Genomic DNA, 15209 nt, shown 5'->3' with positions numbered 1-15209 from the left:
AGCAGGGGCGGGGGGGGTATAGGGAACTTTCGGGATAGCATTTGAAATGTAAATAAAGAAAATAATAATAAAAAAATGAAATGTAAAAAAAAAAGAAGTCACTTCATCTTTTATTTGGAGAGGCTAAAATGTATGGAATATTTATTAACTCTATCTCATACCCAAGTATACTCCACTATTAAACTTTGCTGTCTCTATACTCAAGCTATATTGAAATTTATGTGTTCTTCCCACATTAATGTTTCCCATTCTCATTTAAGCAGCACTTGGTCTCTGAATGGTTTATATATTCATTTTTACTCTACTATAATGGAATGACTATGTGGATGTACTTATCATAAAGAAGCAATGAAAGTTTAAATGTTAAAGACATGCAAATTAACTTAATTTGATCATTACACATTGTAAATACAAACTCACACTCACTGTCTCATAAATATGTAATATTATAATATGGTGATTAAAATAAAGGTAAACTTGAAAAAAAACTAATTGTGGTTGTCAAAAAAAGGCCTGCCAAAAGAATGATACTGTAGCAAAATATTAAGTCTCTTAAAATGTGAAACACATGTACAATTGTAAGGAGAGCAGCCTGGAAGTCTCATATTGGGAGGAAATCATATGGAGTTCAAATATACTTAGCATTTGGCACCTAAAAGGGATCAGGGGGTCAGGAAAAGTACAAGAGAATAAGTGTGTAGTAGACAATCAATTTAGATATATAATAAGAATTTAATCCAATATTGGGGTTTTCAACTAAAGACTTCAACTTTAATTTTGATTCAGAAGGGAGTCATTGAAAGGTTTTGAACACAGTAGTGGTATGCCTTTATTAATTTGCCTTTTCTGTTCTATTTTACTATTGTCTAGCTATTTTAAGATATGTAATAATTATTATCACCCTGGTATTGACCACAACATGTCAATGGTAATAATTGTTTTCTGACATAGACTCATTAATTCCATTTCATCTTCCTGTTTATGGTTTCACATCACACACACAACCACCCCCAAATAAAACAAAACAGAGCAGAACAAAAACAAAACAAAACAAAACAACTTGATAATTTTTAGCTTCTATCATCTGCTTTCCCTAAAATAATCTTCGCATGGGTAGGAATTTTCACAGCTGTTACCTAGTACCAAGTGCTGAGCCTACATAACACATATTTAGCATAAAACATTTATCAACAAATTAATCCTTATGATGCTGATAACATATATAATTAAGCCATTCAGGTTTAATGCTCATTTAGAGATTAAGATTTCTGAAATAGAAATAAGGAAATTAAGGAAATGAAATTGCATCACAGTGTCATCACAGAGTCACCAGCCAGATTGCAGTCCTTGATTCTAATCCTTAAAGGCCTCTCCCAGTAATTTGTAAATATCATATCTAATATTATCTTATTCACAAACTCATATCTGTTCCTAGAAGTTAGAGAGAAAGAAATGGAGCTAGAGGGGCTCAAATATCTGGCTTTATATGTTACCATGAATTCTATATGGAATATGATCAGAAAAATAAAGTATTTCCCTACATAGGCAATCTGTGGTCTCACTTGAGGATCTGGAGTAAACACCAGTTTACTCTTGTGTTGTTTACTTCTTGAAACAAATCTACCAAGGAATGTTATTAAAATAAAGTTCTTCCAAGTAACATATACTTTACTTAACATTTAACAATTTCAAACTGAATTGATGATTTTATTGCTTTAAATCGGCTTCCAAATACATAAAGATTTTTGCATACATTTATCTGTGTGATTGGCAGTTTCGGTGTAGGCAATATATTAGTGTTCAATAGTAGAGTAGTTTCTAACTTGAATTGTGAGAAATGATGCAATCAGCATGCTTTCCATAGCAAGTTTTACAAAGATGTGACATATTTGTCTTCACACCTCAAATATCCACATTATCAATCGTGCCTGTTTTGTGAGATTACATGATAAACAAAAGTGGAAATGCCACCCTGCAAAAGTCACAGCTTTTAGAATTTAAAACTAACACTAGTAAATGGGAAAATGCATGAAATAAGAAATAGAAATAAGGAAATACAGTTGTTAAAAACACATTGTGGAAAAAAAATTTATTGATCAAATGTGGCAGTTGCTCTTTTGTAAGGAAGAGAGTACATTATTATTAGGAAGGTACCTGAAACTGCTTAGGTAAATATAAGCAAAGATGTTTTATAGTAGAATTGTAAATAGGGCTTTCTGTGGTAATAGAAGTATTGTATCTTATACTGCCTAATGGGGAAATCATTAGAGGGGTTCTTAAGCACTTAGAAGATGGACTGGTAAAAACTGAATCACATGTTATATTTAATAATAATTAAGTGTGAATAGACACCTATGACTGGTGGCTATTCCATCATATAATATAGATATAGAATATGATAATTTTACTATATTTCTGTGTTCAGCTCGGTAAGTTATTAGACAAATAGGCCAAAATACAAATGACCACATGAAGAGTATTCTTGTTTCTACTTACTTATAAGATCTATAAGATCACAAAATAAGAGAAATTATAGACAAAGTTTCTACACCTTAGTCTGAAAAAGGACACATGGAGAAAACATACAGTGTAGGTTTCTAATTTTATGAAGGATTAGGAGTCAACAGAGAAATACAGAATCTGTCACAATGACCAGAGCAATTATCAAGTCGAAAAAGCTCCTTGTCACTATGACCCCATACCCCCAGCCTATTACTTAAGTGGTAATTCTTCAAGAAGCATAATGTTATCCAGTACAACTTGCCAGTTTATCTTTCCATACTCATTGTGACCGACAGGATCTCTGTCCACTGGCCAAATCCCAAACTCCCCGTCATAAAACATGATTATATAGCACAACTCTGGTCTTTAAGATACTAAAAGAAACATTGCTTTCCCTTCTCCATTTTCTTCTTCCCGCCGGAATATGCATTTCTGAGGAAATGCTAGGAAAAATATACAAATTTGGGAGTTAAAATTGCTGAGCCACTGAATCTATTTGAGTACTGGCCTGCTTTTGATCATATGGTTCTTGAGATCAATAGACCTCTGCTTGACATACTTCTGGTAGATGTACTGTGATTTGAAATAGAAAAGCAAATTCAGTAGATATGGTTCACTTCATTGGTGAGTGTCCTAGAAGAAAATTTGGAATTTGTTCTGTAATTTGTTTATATTTTCACACATGTATACAATGTGTTCTGATTTCTATGGCAGCCCTATATCACCTATCTTCCTTCTGCCGCTATCACCCATCACTCCTTCCAATGAGTCCCTTTTCTATCTTCATGGGTTTTGTTTTGTTTGTTTTGTTTTGTTTTGAAATCTAATGCATTTAATGATGGCCATCTTTTTAACCCTGTGTTCTCATTTTGAACTTGGTGGCATCACCAGTGTTTTCCCATTTACTTATCTAATCAAAACAGGTTTCAGAAGAAGTTATTCGGTATTGATCTAGGCACGTGGGTATATAAGGCTACACAGCAGCTAATGTACACTGATTAAAGAGTCAACATTCTCATAGAAAGCAAAAACCTGCAAATAATGTAAACTCAGTGTGGTGAAATAAACACTAAAATAACATAAAGTTTTATAGTTGACAGAGAAGGCTAACTGAAGCAATAAGAACTTAAGCTAGGACCTGGATAATGAGCAGAATGTAAGCACAAAAAGAAGAGATTATGTATCACATCAGCAGGTAAGGAGCATAGCTAAAAGGAAATGAAAATAAGTCACTGTCAGTTGTTTGAGGGCATGTAGAGAAGGAGTCAAGTAAAGCAATCAATTAGACTAGAAGACCAAGTCATATGTCTGGGGATGGATAGAATTTTAAAATCAACAGATATGGGCTGGGTATATAGCTTAGGTGAAGAACATATGCCTAGAATGCATAAGAATTTGAATTCCATTCTCAATAGTGAAAACAAAAACAATGAGTAAATTAGTGATGTCTTTAAAATAGGGAGGCAGGGAAGGTACATGAATTCTATGAGTCTGAAGAAAATCACCCCAGAGTTTATATAGACAATGGGTTAAAAATTAGTCGAGCTAGAAGTGAATCAGTTTATGTAAATGATGTTCATTTTAATAATTTAAACAAGACATAATAGTTGAGGAAGAGAGATAGAGAAAAGAAACTGGGGTTAAAAGCTATTTACATAGCAAATAACGTTGCTAAATCTTACAGAGGGTAGAATCAAGCATGACTCTTAAGATTCCCAAAAGGAACAACTGAATGATGAGCAATGTTCATTGGTTAGGAATCAAAGGAAAATAAATTGGTTTCATCTGGAGAAAAATCTTGAGCAAGGGCAAAGATGAGTTTAGTTTGGGATATATTCAATGTCAAGTTCCTGTCGGAAATTAGAGTGGAAAGGAAAGAGTAGGATATACAGGCATAAAGCTCAAAGGAGCTTCTTCAGGTGAAAAGGTTGACAGGTAGTCATCATCACACTGAAAATGCAAAGATGCACTTCCCAAAGGGTATAAGTAGTAGAGACAAAAGCAGGGAAGATAAAGCAGGCATCAAACGTAGCTTGATAATTTTGTATATAGTGCATGTGTTGAGAATATAAACTGAGATTAAAAAATGAGTTTGTTTTACGAATTGGAGAAGTAATTTATTCTTTCCTAAGTTGATAGATTTTAAGGAATGAAGCCAACAAATATGAAGCCAAACCCTGAAGAATCGAAGCTCTAATAATGTGAGAAAAGAACTGAGACAGCTAGGGCACTGTGGATCATAAGATTACAGAAAGAAGGATCCACGAAAAGAAAAATAACAGAGTAAATGGCATATACCAGCCCCTAAAGCTCTAATTTTGTACCATGAACAAGCTTTCCTCTTAGCTCGTTTATATTCCTTAAACTCATTATATTAACACTTGATCTTACTGCCCTTTCGCAAAGTAACATCTGTTTGAGAATCTCCTTCTCAGTGCTTTCTGCTGACATCTAATGGTTGACTGTTTTCCATTAAGTAATCTGTTAATTCACTTTACTTCCCTATTGCAGCCCCTACTCTCTTCCCACTCTTCCTCTCTCAGAACCCCTCTCCCTCTCCCAGCTTCCCTTCTCTGAGAGTGGAAGACAGCCCCCTCCCAGAAACAACACACTCTAGTGCCCCAACAACTGGAGTTGGGTCTGATCCTGACTGTTGACTGTCTGTAGATCATTTTCCCCTGACCAGGCTTCCTTATCTGGCCTCAGGGGTAAAAAGGATGTGCCAGGTCCTATAATGGTTGACTTTCTAATACCAATTGTTTTTATTTGGATACTTGTTTCTAAGCCTACTATGTCATGGCTTACCAAAAACAGCACATTTGCACTGGCAGAAGATTGACTCTAAATCTTGTCCTGAGAGGTAATTGAAACTGGGCCATTGTTTTTCCCAAATATCAGCCTCATATTAAAACTTGTTCTTTCTTCACTAGGGCCTTTTTGAAAGGGTTCCAGTGTAACTTCTCAAGCTTAGCTTGAATCTTCTTTCTGGAATTCAGTGCTCTATTTCTATGGTCACCAGTTTAAATCAAGCTCCCCAGGAATTTTCACTTTCCACCCCTAGTTCAGATCTGCATATAAATAGCTCATTACTCCTAAGACTTTTGCTTCTTAGTTTAAAATCAATTTTATTTTTCTCCTCCATGCTAACATTTTTTCTCCAAATTAAAATTGCCTAACTGACTTTTCCAGCAATTCATGTCATCTTCTGGGATTTAGCTTTCCCTGTCGTCCTGCTCCTCATTATACGGGCACTATTTTTTTCCTTTGCCTTTGTTTTCTGGCACAATTAAAAATAAGAGCCCAACAATAATTAACATATCACAGGACACTCAAAGTAAATCATCATGCAGAAAGAATCCTGATTCTGCAAATATTTACCAGCTCCTGACTATATAATCTGCTTAAGGATGAGGGTTTGTGACAAAAAAGAAGAAAATCCAGTCCTTATGGACTTTAGAGTAATGTGAGACAAATTCAAAATAATTAGTTATATGATTCATGTTTTATTAATATTTGGAATAAGTATTAATGTAAGAAAAATACACTGGTGTTCAGAGAATTGATATGAAGATGGAACCTATTGTGAAGAGGTGATGTCTCTCAGAGATGTTAATTTTTGTAATGGGTTTGCAAACCAATTCTTGATTGGTATCTTCTTATCTAGTCATTCGGAGCTGAGAAGAAGACAGCGGCTCATTATCTCATTAATAGATCATTGGTTCAAAATTTGTTGGTATTAATGGAAGAAGGTGGAAACATTCAAAGCTTGGGCTTAAATGAGAAAGTATCTTACTCTATACATGATCTCAAGAGTTGTTCTGTTCCTGATCTTTTCTACTGTTCTTTCTCTGCTTCCTGAGCCATTGGAAGTTGTTTTTTATTTAATTGCTTAGTTCTATCATTGTCTTTGTGAACAGAGGCAAATCATTTCACTTCACCAAATCCTAGGCTTCTCTTCATTAAAACAGGACAGCAAGCCAGGCTTTTGAGTTGAATTGGCATATGTCATTAATGGGATGGGATGGTCCATCCAAGGTCAGTGGCCGCTTCATTACAGCTAAAAGTAGTTTGAGAAATAAAGTAGTTCTTACCTTTTATGAATGTTTCCCCAAGAAGTATTGATATTCTCTGTTATCACGTGTACTTTTCTGGTATCATCAGCAGAATAGTCTCGAAGAAGTTTCAGTGCCAAATCATTTGCCACGTCTACACTTATCTGCCGTTGGCGGAGATCTTTTGCCAACTGCTATATGTGTGTATAGGAAAGAAAATTATGTCATTTTTTTGTCCAGACATCTCTAAACGGTGCATCTTTAAACATTTTATAAATAGTTAGTGATTCTTCAGACCACGGCATGGCATGTCTTCACAATTGTTTTTAACCTGTCATGTGAGTCTCTCAACTCTACTGATGTAAGCTAACATGCTTTCCATGACAACATTTTGAATGCAGGATCTTGAGCCTCCTTTTAGGCCCTCCAGTTTACCACTAAATTGGGAACAAAATAAACTGAATGGTTTTTTTTTGTCACAAGAGAGAATAAACTGTGAAAGAAAGTCAACAATAATTGCTTAGCATGTGACATATAACAAAGCCTAAACACAAAAACAGACCTTTCTTCTGTTGTCATTAAATTGTTGAATTGTTTATGTAATTAGTGCCATCTACTGGCATTTAACAAACTCTGCATACAGTAAATGCTGAACAGAAAGGTACTGTAACTACATGCTTTTTAATTTAAACCATACTCCTTAGTTTCTAAAAGATTATAACACTTTAAGGATTCTGTACTTTAATATTCAAATACAAGACAAGATAGAAAACTCTTTCTAAACCAAATAACTCCTGTGTCTTTCATAATTTGTTTTGGACAATTTAATGTCATCAAACTATCCATTTTCTCACTGGAAAGAAGTCAATCAAAGTCAGGGAAAACGAGAAGGATTAAACTATTGAGATATGAGTAAAGAAATATGAACAGGCAACTTAAAGTGACAGAGTAAAATCTTTTTATAAAAGAGAAAAACTTAACTTTCAAGTACCATAAATGTATTAAATAAAGAAGGTATAATTTTATGATAGTAAACAAAACTATAAAAAACCATAAGGGCAAACTAGTAAAATTATTACATTCTATTTTTGGAAATATAATACTCCGATAATTTGGCAACAAATACCAAGTGACTGCCCCATACTTGCACTTCTTATAATTTATCCTAACAAAATAATCAAAAAGACAAACGTATCATGAGATTAAAACAATTCACCCCAGGAGAAATTTTATTATTTATTATTTATTATTTTTATTATTTACTTCGGGGATTGTGGTAGGTTGACTAGGTATGGCCCCCACAGACTCATGTGTTTGATGCTTGATCCATAGTTTCAGGTAATATTTAGAAGTATGGACTTTTAGGAGTGGGTGTAGCATTGTTTGAGGAAGTGTGCCACTATGAGGGTAGGCTTTGAAGTCACTTATATGCTCAGGCTATGCCCAGGGTGGTACACAATTCCCTTCTGCTGCCTGCAGGACAAAATGTAGAACTCTCAGATTCTTTTCTAGCACCATGTCTGTCCATGTGCTGCCATGCTTCCCACCATAGTGATGATGGATTAGACCTCTGAAACTATAAGCCAGCCCCAATTAAATATTCTTTTATAAAAGTTTTTTGGCCACGGTTTCTCCCCACGGCAATAAAAGCAAAACAAAGACAGGGATTTTAGAAAATAATGAATAAATGTGCACAATATTCATGGGAAGAGAACATGATTGTGCTGAGGCTGGAACTCAGCTGTAGAGTGCATATACAAGACCCAGGTTCAATACTCACTGCTTAAACAAACAACAAAATAAAACCATGGTTTTATCATGGGGAAAGAGAATATGGTTTTGACCTGGAAAATTTAAAAATCAGTATGAACCAATGGATGAAATAGCTATTATAGAAATTTGTGAAAGGAAAAAAATAATTGTATAGTTTGTGTTTTGTGTTAGTATAATTTTTATATAAACAAAATAATATCTTAATTTTGCTATAATTCAATGCATTTGACTGCTCTCCTATTCCTCATAAAGTGAAGAATGTTTATATACTCCAATATTTCTTACTTAACTAGAATATTCTATTTTAGAATCAGCAAAATAATAGCACTTATCATATATAGCAAATACCTTCAGATTACCAAGCTATTTATATACTAAAGTGCTGTGAAAGAGGTAAAGAGAGAAAAAAGAGTGAGGTAAATTGGCGAGAGAAGGAAAACAAAAGAGGTTCTTTTGGCACAGAACATGGTCAACATGGTCGTTGGTACCAAAAGCAGATAAAATATATCCTTGTCAAATGTCAGTCTTTCTTCAAAACTTGTTTTATTAAGAATTGATAAATTGATAATCAAGAAATAGCTCCTATTTCTACTTTGCAGATTCCATATTAAGTAAAAGTTGTTTAAATGTGAAACAACCCCATGAATGCCTCCCTTTTCTAGAAAATTCCTAAGATACAAAATTACCTTTCAGTTTCTTATTATTTAAGCTAAACTTAAACTGTCAAAAGTAATATATTTCAAGATGTGAAACATCTTATTAGTCAGAAAACTGAATTGGTATTTTAAAAGAAAGCATATTACCTATATATTTTAGCTCTATCTTTAGTCACAAACACAGTTACAAAACTCAGATAGTCTTGTTATTATTTCCCAAGTTAATAAAAATTTTAAAAGATCAAACTATTAAACACATGCTATGATGACCTAACATCAGGATATAAATATGTAGGCTTAGAAACAGAATATAAAGGTTTCAATAAATACATATTTAAAACCACTTCTTACTTTTTAAAGCAAGATATATCATCTTAAAAGCCATATCTTACCTGTGGTCTGCTGTTTGATAAATATATAGGTATAAAATATCCTCTTTAGAAAACTCAAAAGGTTGAGAAACACTTGAGAAAACACTATTGTGAGATTCCATTTTACACCAGTGAGCCTGGCTGAGATCAGCAACACAAGTGATAGCTACTGTTGGCAAGGATAAGGAGCAAGACAACAGTCCTCCATTGCTGTTGAGAGTACAAATTTGTATAACCGCTATGAAAATTCAATATGGCAGTTCCTCAGAAAGTTGGAATCTATTTATCTTAAGATCTAACTATACCACCCTTGGGTATCTACCCCAAGGATGCTTCATCCTACCACAAAGACTCTTGTATACCTCTGGTCATTGTTGCTTTCTTCATAATAGCCAGAAATTGAAAAAAATCTTAGCTGTCCCTCAACTGACTAATGGATAAAGAAAATGTGGTAATTTATACAATGGAGTAGTATTCAGCTGTTAAAAATATGACATCATGAAAATGGCAAGCAAATAGTTGGAACTAGAAAAAAATCCTCCTGAGGTAACCAAGACCCAGAAATGTTATTATATTTGCTTCATGTGGATATCAGTCATAAAGTATGTACTTAATAACTAACAACAATCTATAGATGCAGAGAGGTTAGGTAAAAAGAGAGGTCTAGGAGAGGCAACATAGGTCTCCCTGAGAGGGGGAAATACAATAGATTTTAAGTCAGACTGGGGACATAAGCAATGTTGAGGAGAGGGAGTAGAGGAGAAAATGGTAAAGAGAGATGGCTGGAATCGGTGTGGGCCTTTTGGGCATAATGTGGAAAAAATGGAGTGTAAGATTACTGGAATGTATGAAGGTAATCCAATTAGGACTCTTAGCAATGGGGGATACAGACTCTAAAGTGGCTATTTCCTGTTGCCAGGTAAGGCTTCATGTGGCAGGATTGGGTTGCATTCACTTAAGTTTTTGGCTAAGAAGGTCTATTAGATTCACTGTGTCTCTGTTTGGTTTGTGTTTCCCTGATCTGTACATTGGTGAGAGTGGGGTGTTGAAGTCCCCCACAAATATTGTGTGAGGTGCAATGTGTGCTTTTAGCTTTAGTAAAGTTTCTTTTATGAATGTGGGTGCACTTGCATTCGCAGCATAAGTTCAGAATTGAGAGTTCTTCTTGGTAGATTCTTTCCTTTGATGAGTATGAAATGTCTTCCTTATCTATTTTGATGACTTTTGGTTGAAAGTTGATTTTATCCGATATTAGAATGGCTACTCCTGCTTGCTTCTTGGGACCATTTGGTTGGAAAATTGTTTTCTAGCCCTTTATTCTGAGGTAGTGTTTGTCTTTGACACTGAGGTGCATTTCCTGTATGCAGCAAAATGCTGGGTCCAGGTGAACTTGTTTTTAGAAATTCTTACTGTCTCAAAGGATCATATGATAAGCTATAAGGAGTAAGACAACTATACTTTCAAAGGAAGCCTTGATTGCTTGATATCTTACAATTTGATCTTAGGGAAGTGATTTATTTTGAGGACAAGGGTAACCCTGTAGGGGGACCAGCAGTCTCAATTAATCTGGACCCCAGAGATCTCTCAAACACAACAGACATCATACACCAGCTGATATGAGGCCCCCAACACACATACAGTAGAGGACTGCTGGATCTGTGTTCATCCAGAGATGATACACCTAACCCTCAAGAGACTAGAGGCCCCAGGGAGTTTAGAGGTCAGGTGGGATGGGGGTGGGGTGGGGATATCCACTTGGAGACAGGGGGATGGTGTGGAGGTATAGGATGTGAAACAGTTGAAGGGTGGATTGGGGTGGGGGGAATAAAATATGGAGTGTAAAAAGTAAATTAATTTTAAAAATAAAAATAAATAAATGGGATGGAGCTACTAATTCTGCCTATGCATCAAGCATGTTGTGAGTGGTATATAAAATCTTATTGTTTGGAAAATTAGAAAAGAGGGTCTTAATATAATGCACAGTCCATATACGTAGATATTCATTGTTAAGTCAATGATAAGAGGTGCAATCCAAAGAACCATGTAAGGTAGGTATAGAGTAAGGGACTAGAAGAAAAGATCTCTTTAGGCATGGGCAATAGAACATGGATATGGATACAAAGGGGGACAGGAATTATAGGGTCAAGTTGGGAGGGAGGAGAGAAAGGGTTTGAGAGGGATGCATAAAGACAGCAAAAAATAAGGAGCATTTAAACAGTAGTATGGAAACCTATTGCAGTAGAAACTTTATAAAATATATACATATATGAAGGTATTCTAAATGTTATCAAATAATGGGGGAGACAGGGTTCCAACTTGCCATCTCTTGTCACCAAATGAAGCTTGCAGACCAGAACTGGGTTATAATTATTTGAATGTTGGCTAAAGAGGCTCCACGAGAATCCCCAAACAATTTAGGCTGTTGCCAAGATATAGGTCGTACTCTCGGAACTGACAGCCAGGCCCCATTACTAAAGATAGCACCCACACAATTCATGGAAAATTGGATATGCTGAGCTGAGCTCGTGCCTACATAATGGGTTCACCAGTATGATCCAGTATCTTTGGTACAAGAAGGTTCTCTATAAACTATCAAAAGAAAAATGCAAACACCAATCCAGCCACAAAACCTTTATCCACAAGCGTATTCTGTCTCCAAGATACGCTCACAAACCTTGTGGAAATAATCAACCAATAAGTGGTTTAACTTAAAGCCCACTCTACAAAATGAAACCCTTAACTATCACTGCTTGATTGACCAAGAATCTGAGACTAGACAGTCCAGGGACCTAGGGCAAAATAAAATAATACTGATCTTACAAAAAGGGAAAAAATGTAGTGATAAAATGACTCCTAATGACCTATATACTGCTATACTTATAGTTAATTGCTATTCAGCTATCATCAGAAAAACTTCCTCCTGCAGCAGATAGGAGCAAATATAGTCCCACAGCAAGATACTATACAGAAAGTTAAAGACTCTGGAACACACAATTGTAAAGTGGATGTCTCCATCAAATCCTTCCCTTTAGGGATCAGAGAATGATGCAGAAGAAAAGGAGAAAAGAATATAAGAGGGACTAGAGGACAGCAAGAAAACAAGGCCCTCTAAACAACATGAACGAAGTTTATATGAACTCACAGAGACTGGAGCAGCATGGGTGGCACCTGGTCCTCTGCTTCCAGTCCAGTGATTTTTATGGGACTCCTGGTTGTGTGAATGAGTGGTTCTCTGATTTTTGTGCTTGGAATAACTTTTTACAACTATATGTAGTTTGCAAGGTCAGTTGGTGTGTAGAAAGAGTACACCAACTAACAGTTATTGTAAAATGTGAGTAAATTTGATGAATAAATCCAACCCTGCTCTGATAAAATCCAAATGCCCTCTCTGTTAAGACAGACCACAAACATATGTAGCATACTTATATATCCACACTTAACATTTGTTAAATTTTCTTTCCTACTGCAATTTCACAATTGTTTACTTAACAATACAAAAGTCTTTACATTTGACATACAATTTCAAGATGGTAAAGTTGGTGAAAGAAACATCACAAAAGTGCAGGTATCTAGAATCAGGTTTCATCAGGTATTTGCATATAATTTGCATATAAATAAATTTAAGGAAAGTAATTGTATCTGCTGTAATTGAACATTGAAGAACATTTTTTTCTGAATAATTATAGCTTCATTGGAAAATTATTGTGCAACTCAAAGTAGAATGTTCACAGAGAGCAGAAAAAGAATACATTTGCTTGGTTCTTTAAAATCACTAAACAATTTAGCTATAAATATGAATTAATGTTCTATAAATCTTTATTGGGAAAAGAAAGTTAATTCCTTTCTTGTGTGAATTAAAATGACCTATAAAATCCTTTATGGATTTATAATAAAAATGTTAAAATATATGCAAGGAAGCTATTTCAAATGTAAAGCTTCTCACCATTAACTCTAAGACTCATCCATTAAACCTTTGACATTACCAAACAATTCTGTTTCCTAAGGTAACATTCCATACAGGATACTATTTAAGAAAATGGCCCTCATTTTCCAGCTTACTGGAAATGATTAATCTTTTCAACAGCTTTGAGGGCTCCATACCAGTGCTGCTACGTTTTTGTCCTTTCAACAATGACTACAAGCTGAGAGCAGGCTAGTAAATGTGTTATCGGCCAACCCATTAGAGTTCCATTATTTTCTGTCTTACATGGCTTCATGTAATGAATTTTTATAATTAAACTAATGGCATACAATTTATTTTTCCCCTCTTTACTTTCAGGCCCCATTTCTCTTCCAGCTTCTTTGGAATAAGTTTTATAAAAAAAGATGGGAGGAGAGTCCTCCAAGTACTTCATTACCTTAATTTCATTATGACATTTGGAAAGCATTCTCTTTATTTGAGCTCTCGCTTTAATTTGCTGACTTTATTAAAAGGCTTAAGCAGTGTTGTAATTAACAAATCATCCAGATAACCCAGAATTCTAAGAGAAGTATGGTTGAAAGGACGTGGAAGTGTTCCTGTAGAAACTACCCCCAAAAGAACGTCAGAAATCACCAGACAGTAACATTTTCTTCGGCCAACACAGCCAGATTTCTAGGTAACTTTTTAATTCCTATCAGCTACTATGGAAAATTACATTCACAAATATCTTTTGTTATGAGATCACATAACTGCACTTTACAAATTAGGAAAAAGTCCCTGTAGTCTTCATGAAGTGTGAATATACTTTTTAAAAATTTTTATATAATCTTTTTTTTTACACTCTAGATATTATTCCCCTCCCAGTCCACACTCTGACTGTTCTACATCCCATACCTCCTCCACCCCTCTGTTTCCATGAGGATGTCCTTATGCCTCACCCCCCCCCACCTCTCACCCCACCAAGACCTCTAAACTCCCTGGGGTCTACAGTCTCTTGAGATGCATCATCTCTGACTGAACACAGACCCGGCAGTCCTCTACTGTATATGTGTTGGGGGCTTCATATCAGCTGGTATATGCTGCCTGATTGGTGGTCCAAATATACTTTTAAAAGCAGATTTACTGATACATAATCCACATATTAAATACTCATTAAAACTGTATACTTTATTGATTTTTTCATTGAGTCACATAGACGTTCAACCATTTCTACAATCCAGTTCTAAGACAAACTCTTATGTACCTCATATTAACAACAACCTTTAACTATCCATATTCTTCATCCTCAGCTATTTGGTTTACTTATAACCAGAGAAAGATAATGTTATTTTTGACTGGGTTGTATGAATTCACATAATGACTTTGAGGTTTATATACTCTATACTATTAGCATCATGATGAATTTTTGTCATGCAATAATATTTCATTTTTCCATGTACAAGATTCTGTTTATGTATTTGCTGAAGGAGATATGGGTTGATTATGCATCCTGAATATGATAATTAATACTGCCACTAACCAATTAATACTTTAGTATGAATGTTTATGTCTACATGACACGGTAGGCATTCCCTCAGGCTCCTGGAACTCCAAGGTACCACCTCCAACAGCCCCCACAAGAGAAGCATGGTCAGTAGTCACATAAGCAATGTCCCAAACTTCTGACCTTCAGGCTAAAGTCCTCCCCAGTTACCTAGCAACAGTGAAGACCATAAAAGGGGGCAGTCCCACCATGGTCTCTTACTCTTGTTCTCTTACTTTTACTCCTTTGTTCTCTCACTTCTCTCCTCAGCTTCCCTTTCTCTTTGTCTTCTCTCCTATCTCCTTTCCCTTCCTCCTCCTCCTCCGCCTCTTCTTCTTCTTCTTCTTCTTCTTCTTCTTCTTCTTCTTCTTCTTCTTCTTCTTCTTCTTCTTCTTCTTCTTCTTCTTCTTC

The 15209-nt window shown here is 35.3% G+C and overlaps 1 protein-coding gene across 8 annotated transcripts in view; it reads right to left on the bottom strand.

Annotated features, from left to right (window-relative positions):
- Dmd (dystrophin) overlaps window positions 1-15209 on the bottom strand; it is a 2621826-nt gene that overhangs the window by 592312 nt on the left and 2014305 nt on the right. For all 8 annotated transcript variants that reach the window (XM_029534042.1, XM_029534043.1, XM_029534037.1 and 5 more), the window contains exon 54: window positions 6594-6748. In XM_029534042.1, coding sequence (XP_029389902.1) covers window positions 6594-6748 — 155 coding nt within the window. The remainder of the gene's footprint in view (window positions 1-6593; window positions 6749-15209) is intronic.

This window comes from Mus pahari, chromosome X, assembly GCF_900095145.1.
Source record: "Mus pahari chromosome X, PAHARI_EIJ_v1.1, whole genome shotgun sequence".
Lineage (NCBI taxonomy): Eukaryota > Metazoa > Chordata > Mammalia > Rodentia > Muridae > Mus > Mus pahari.
This window is presented reverse-complemented; position numbering and strand designations above follow the sequence as displayed.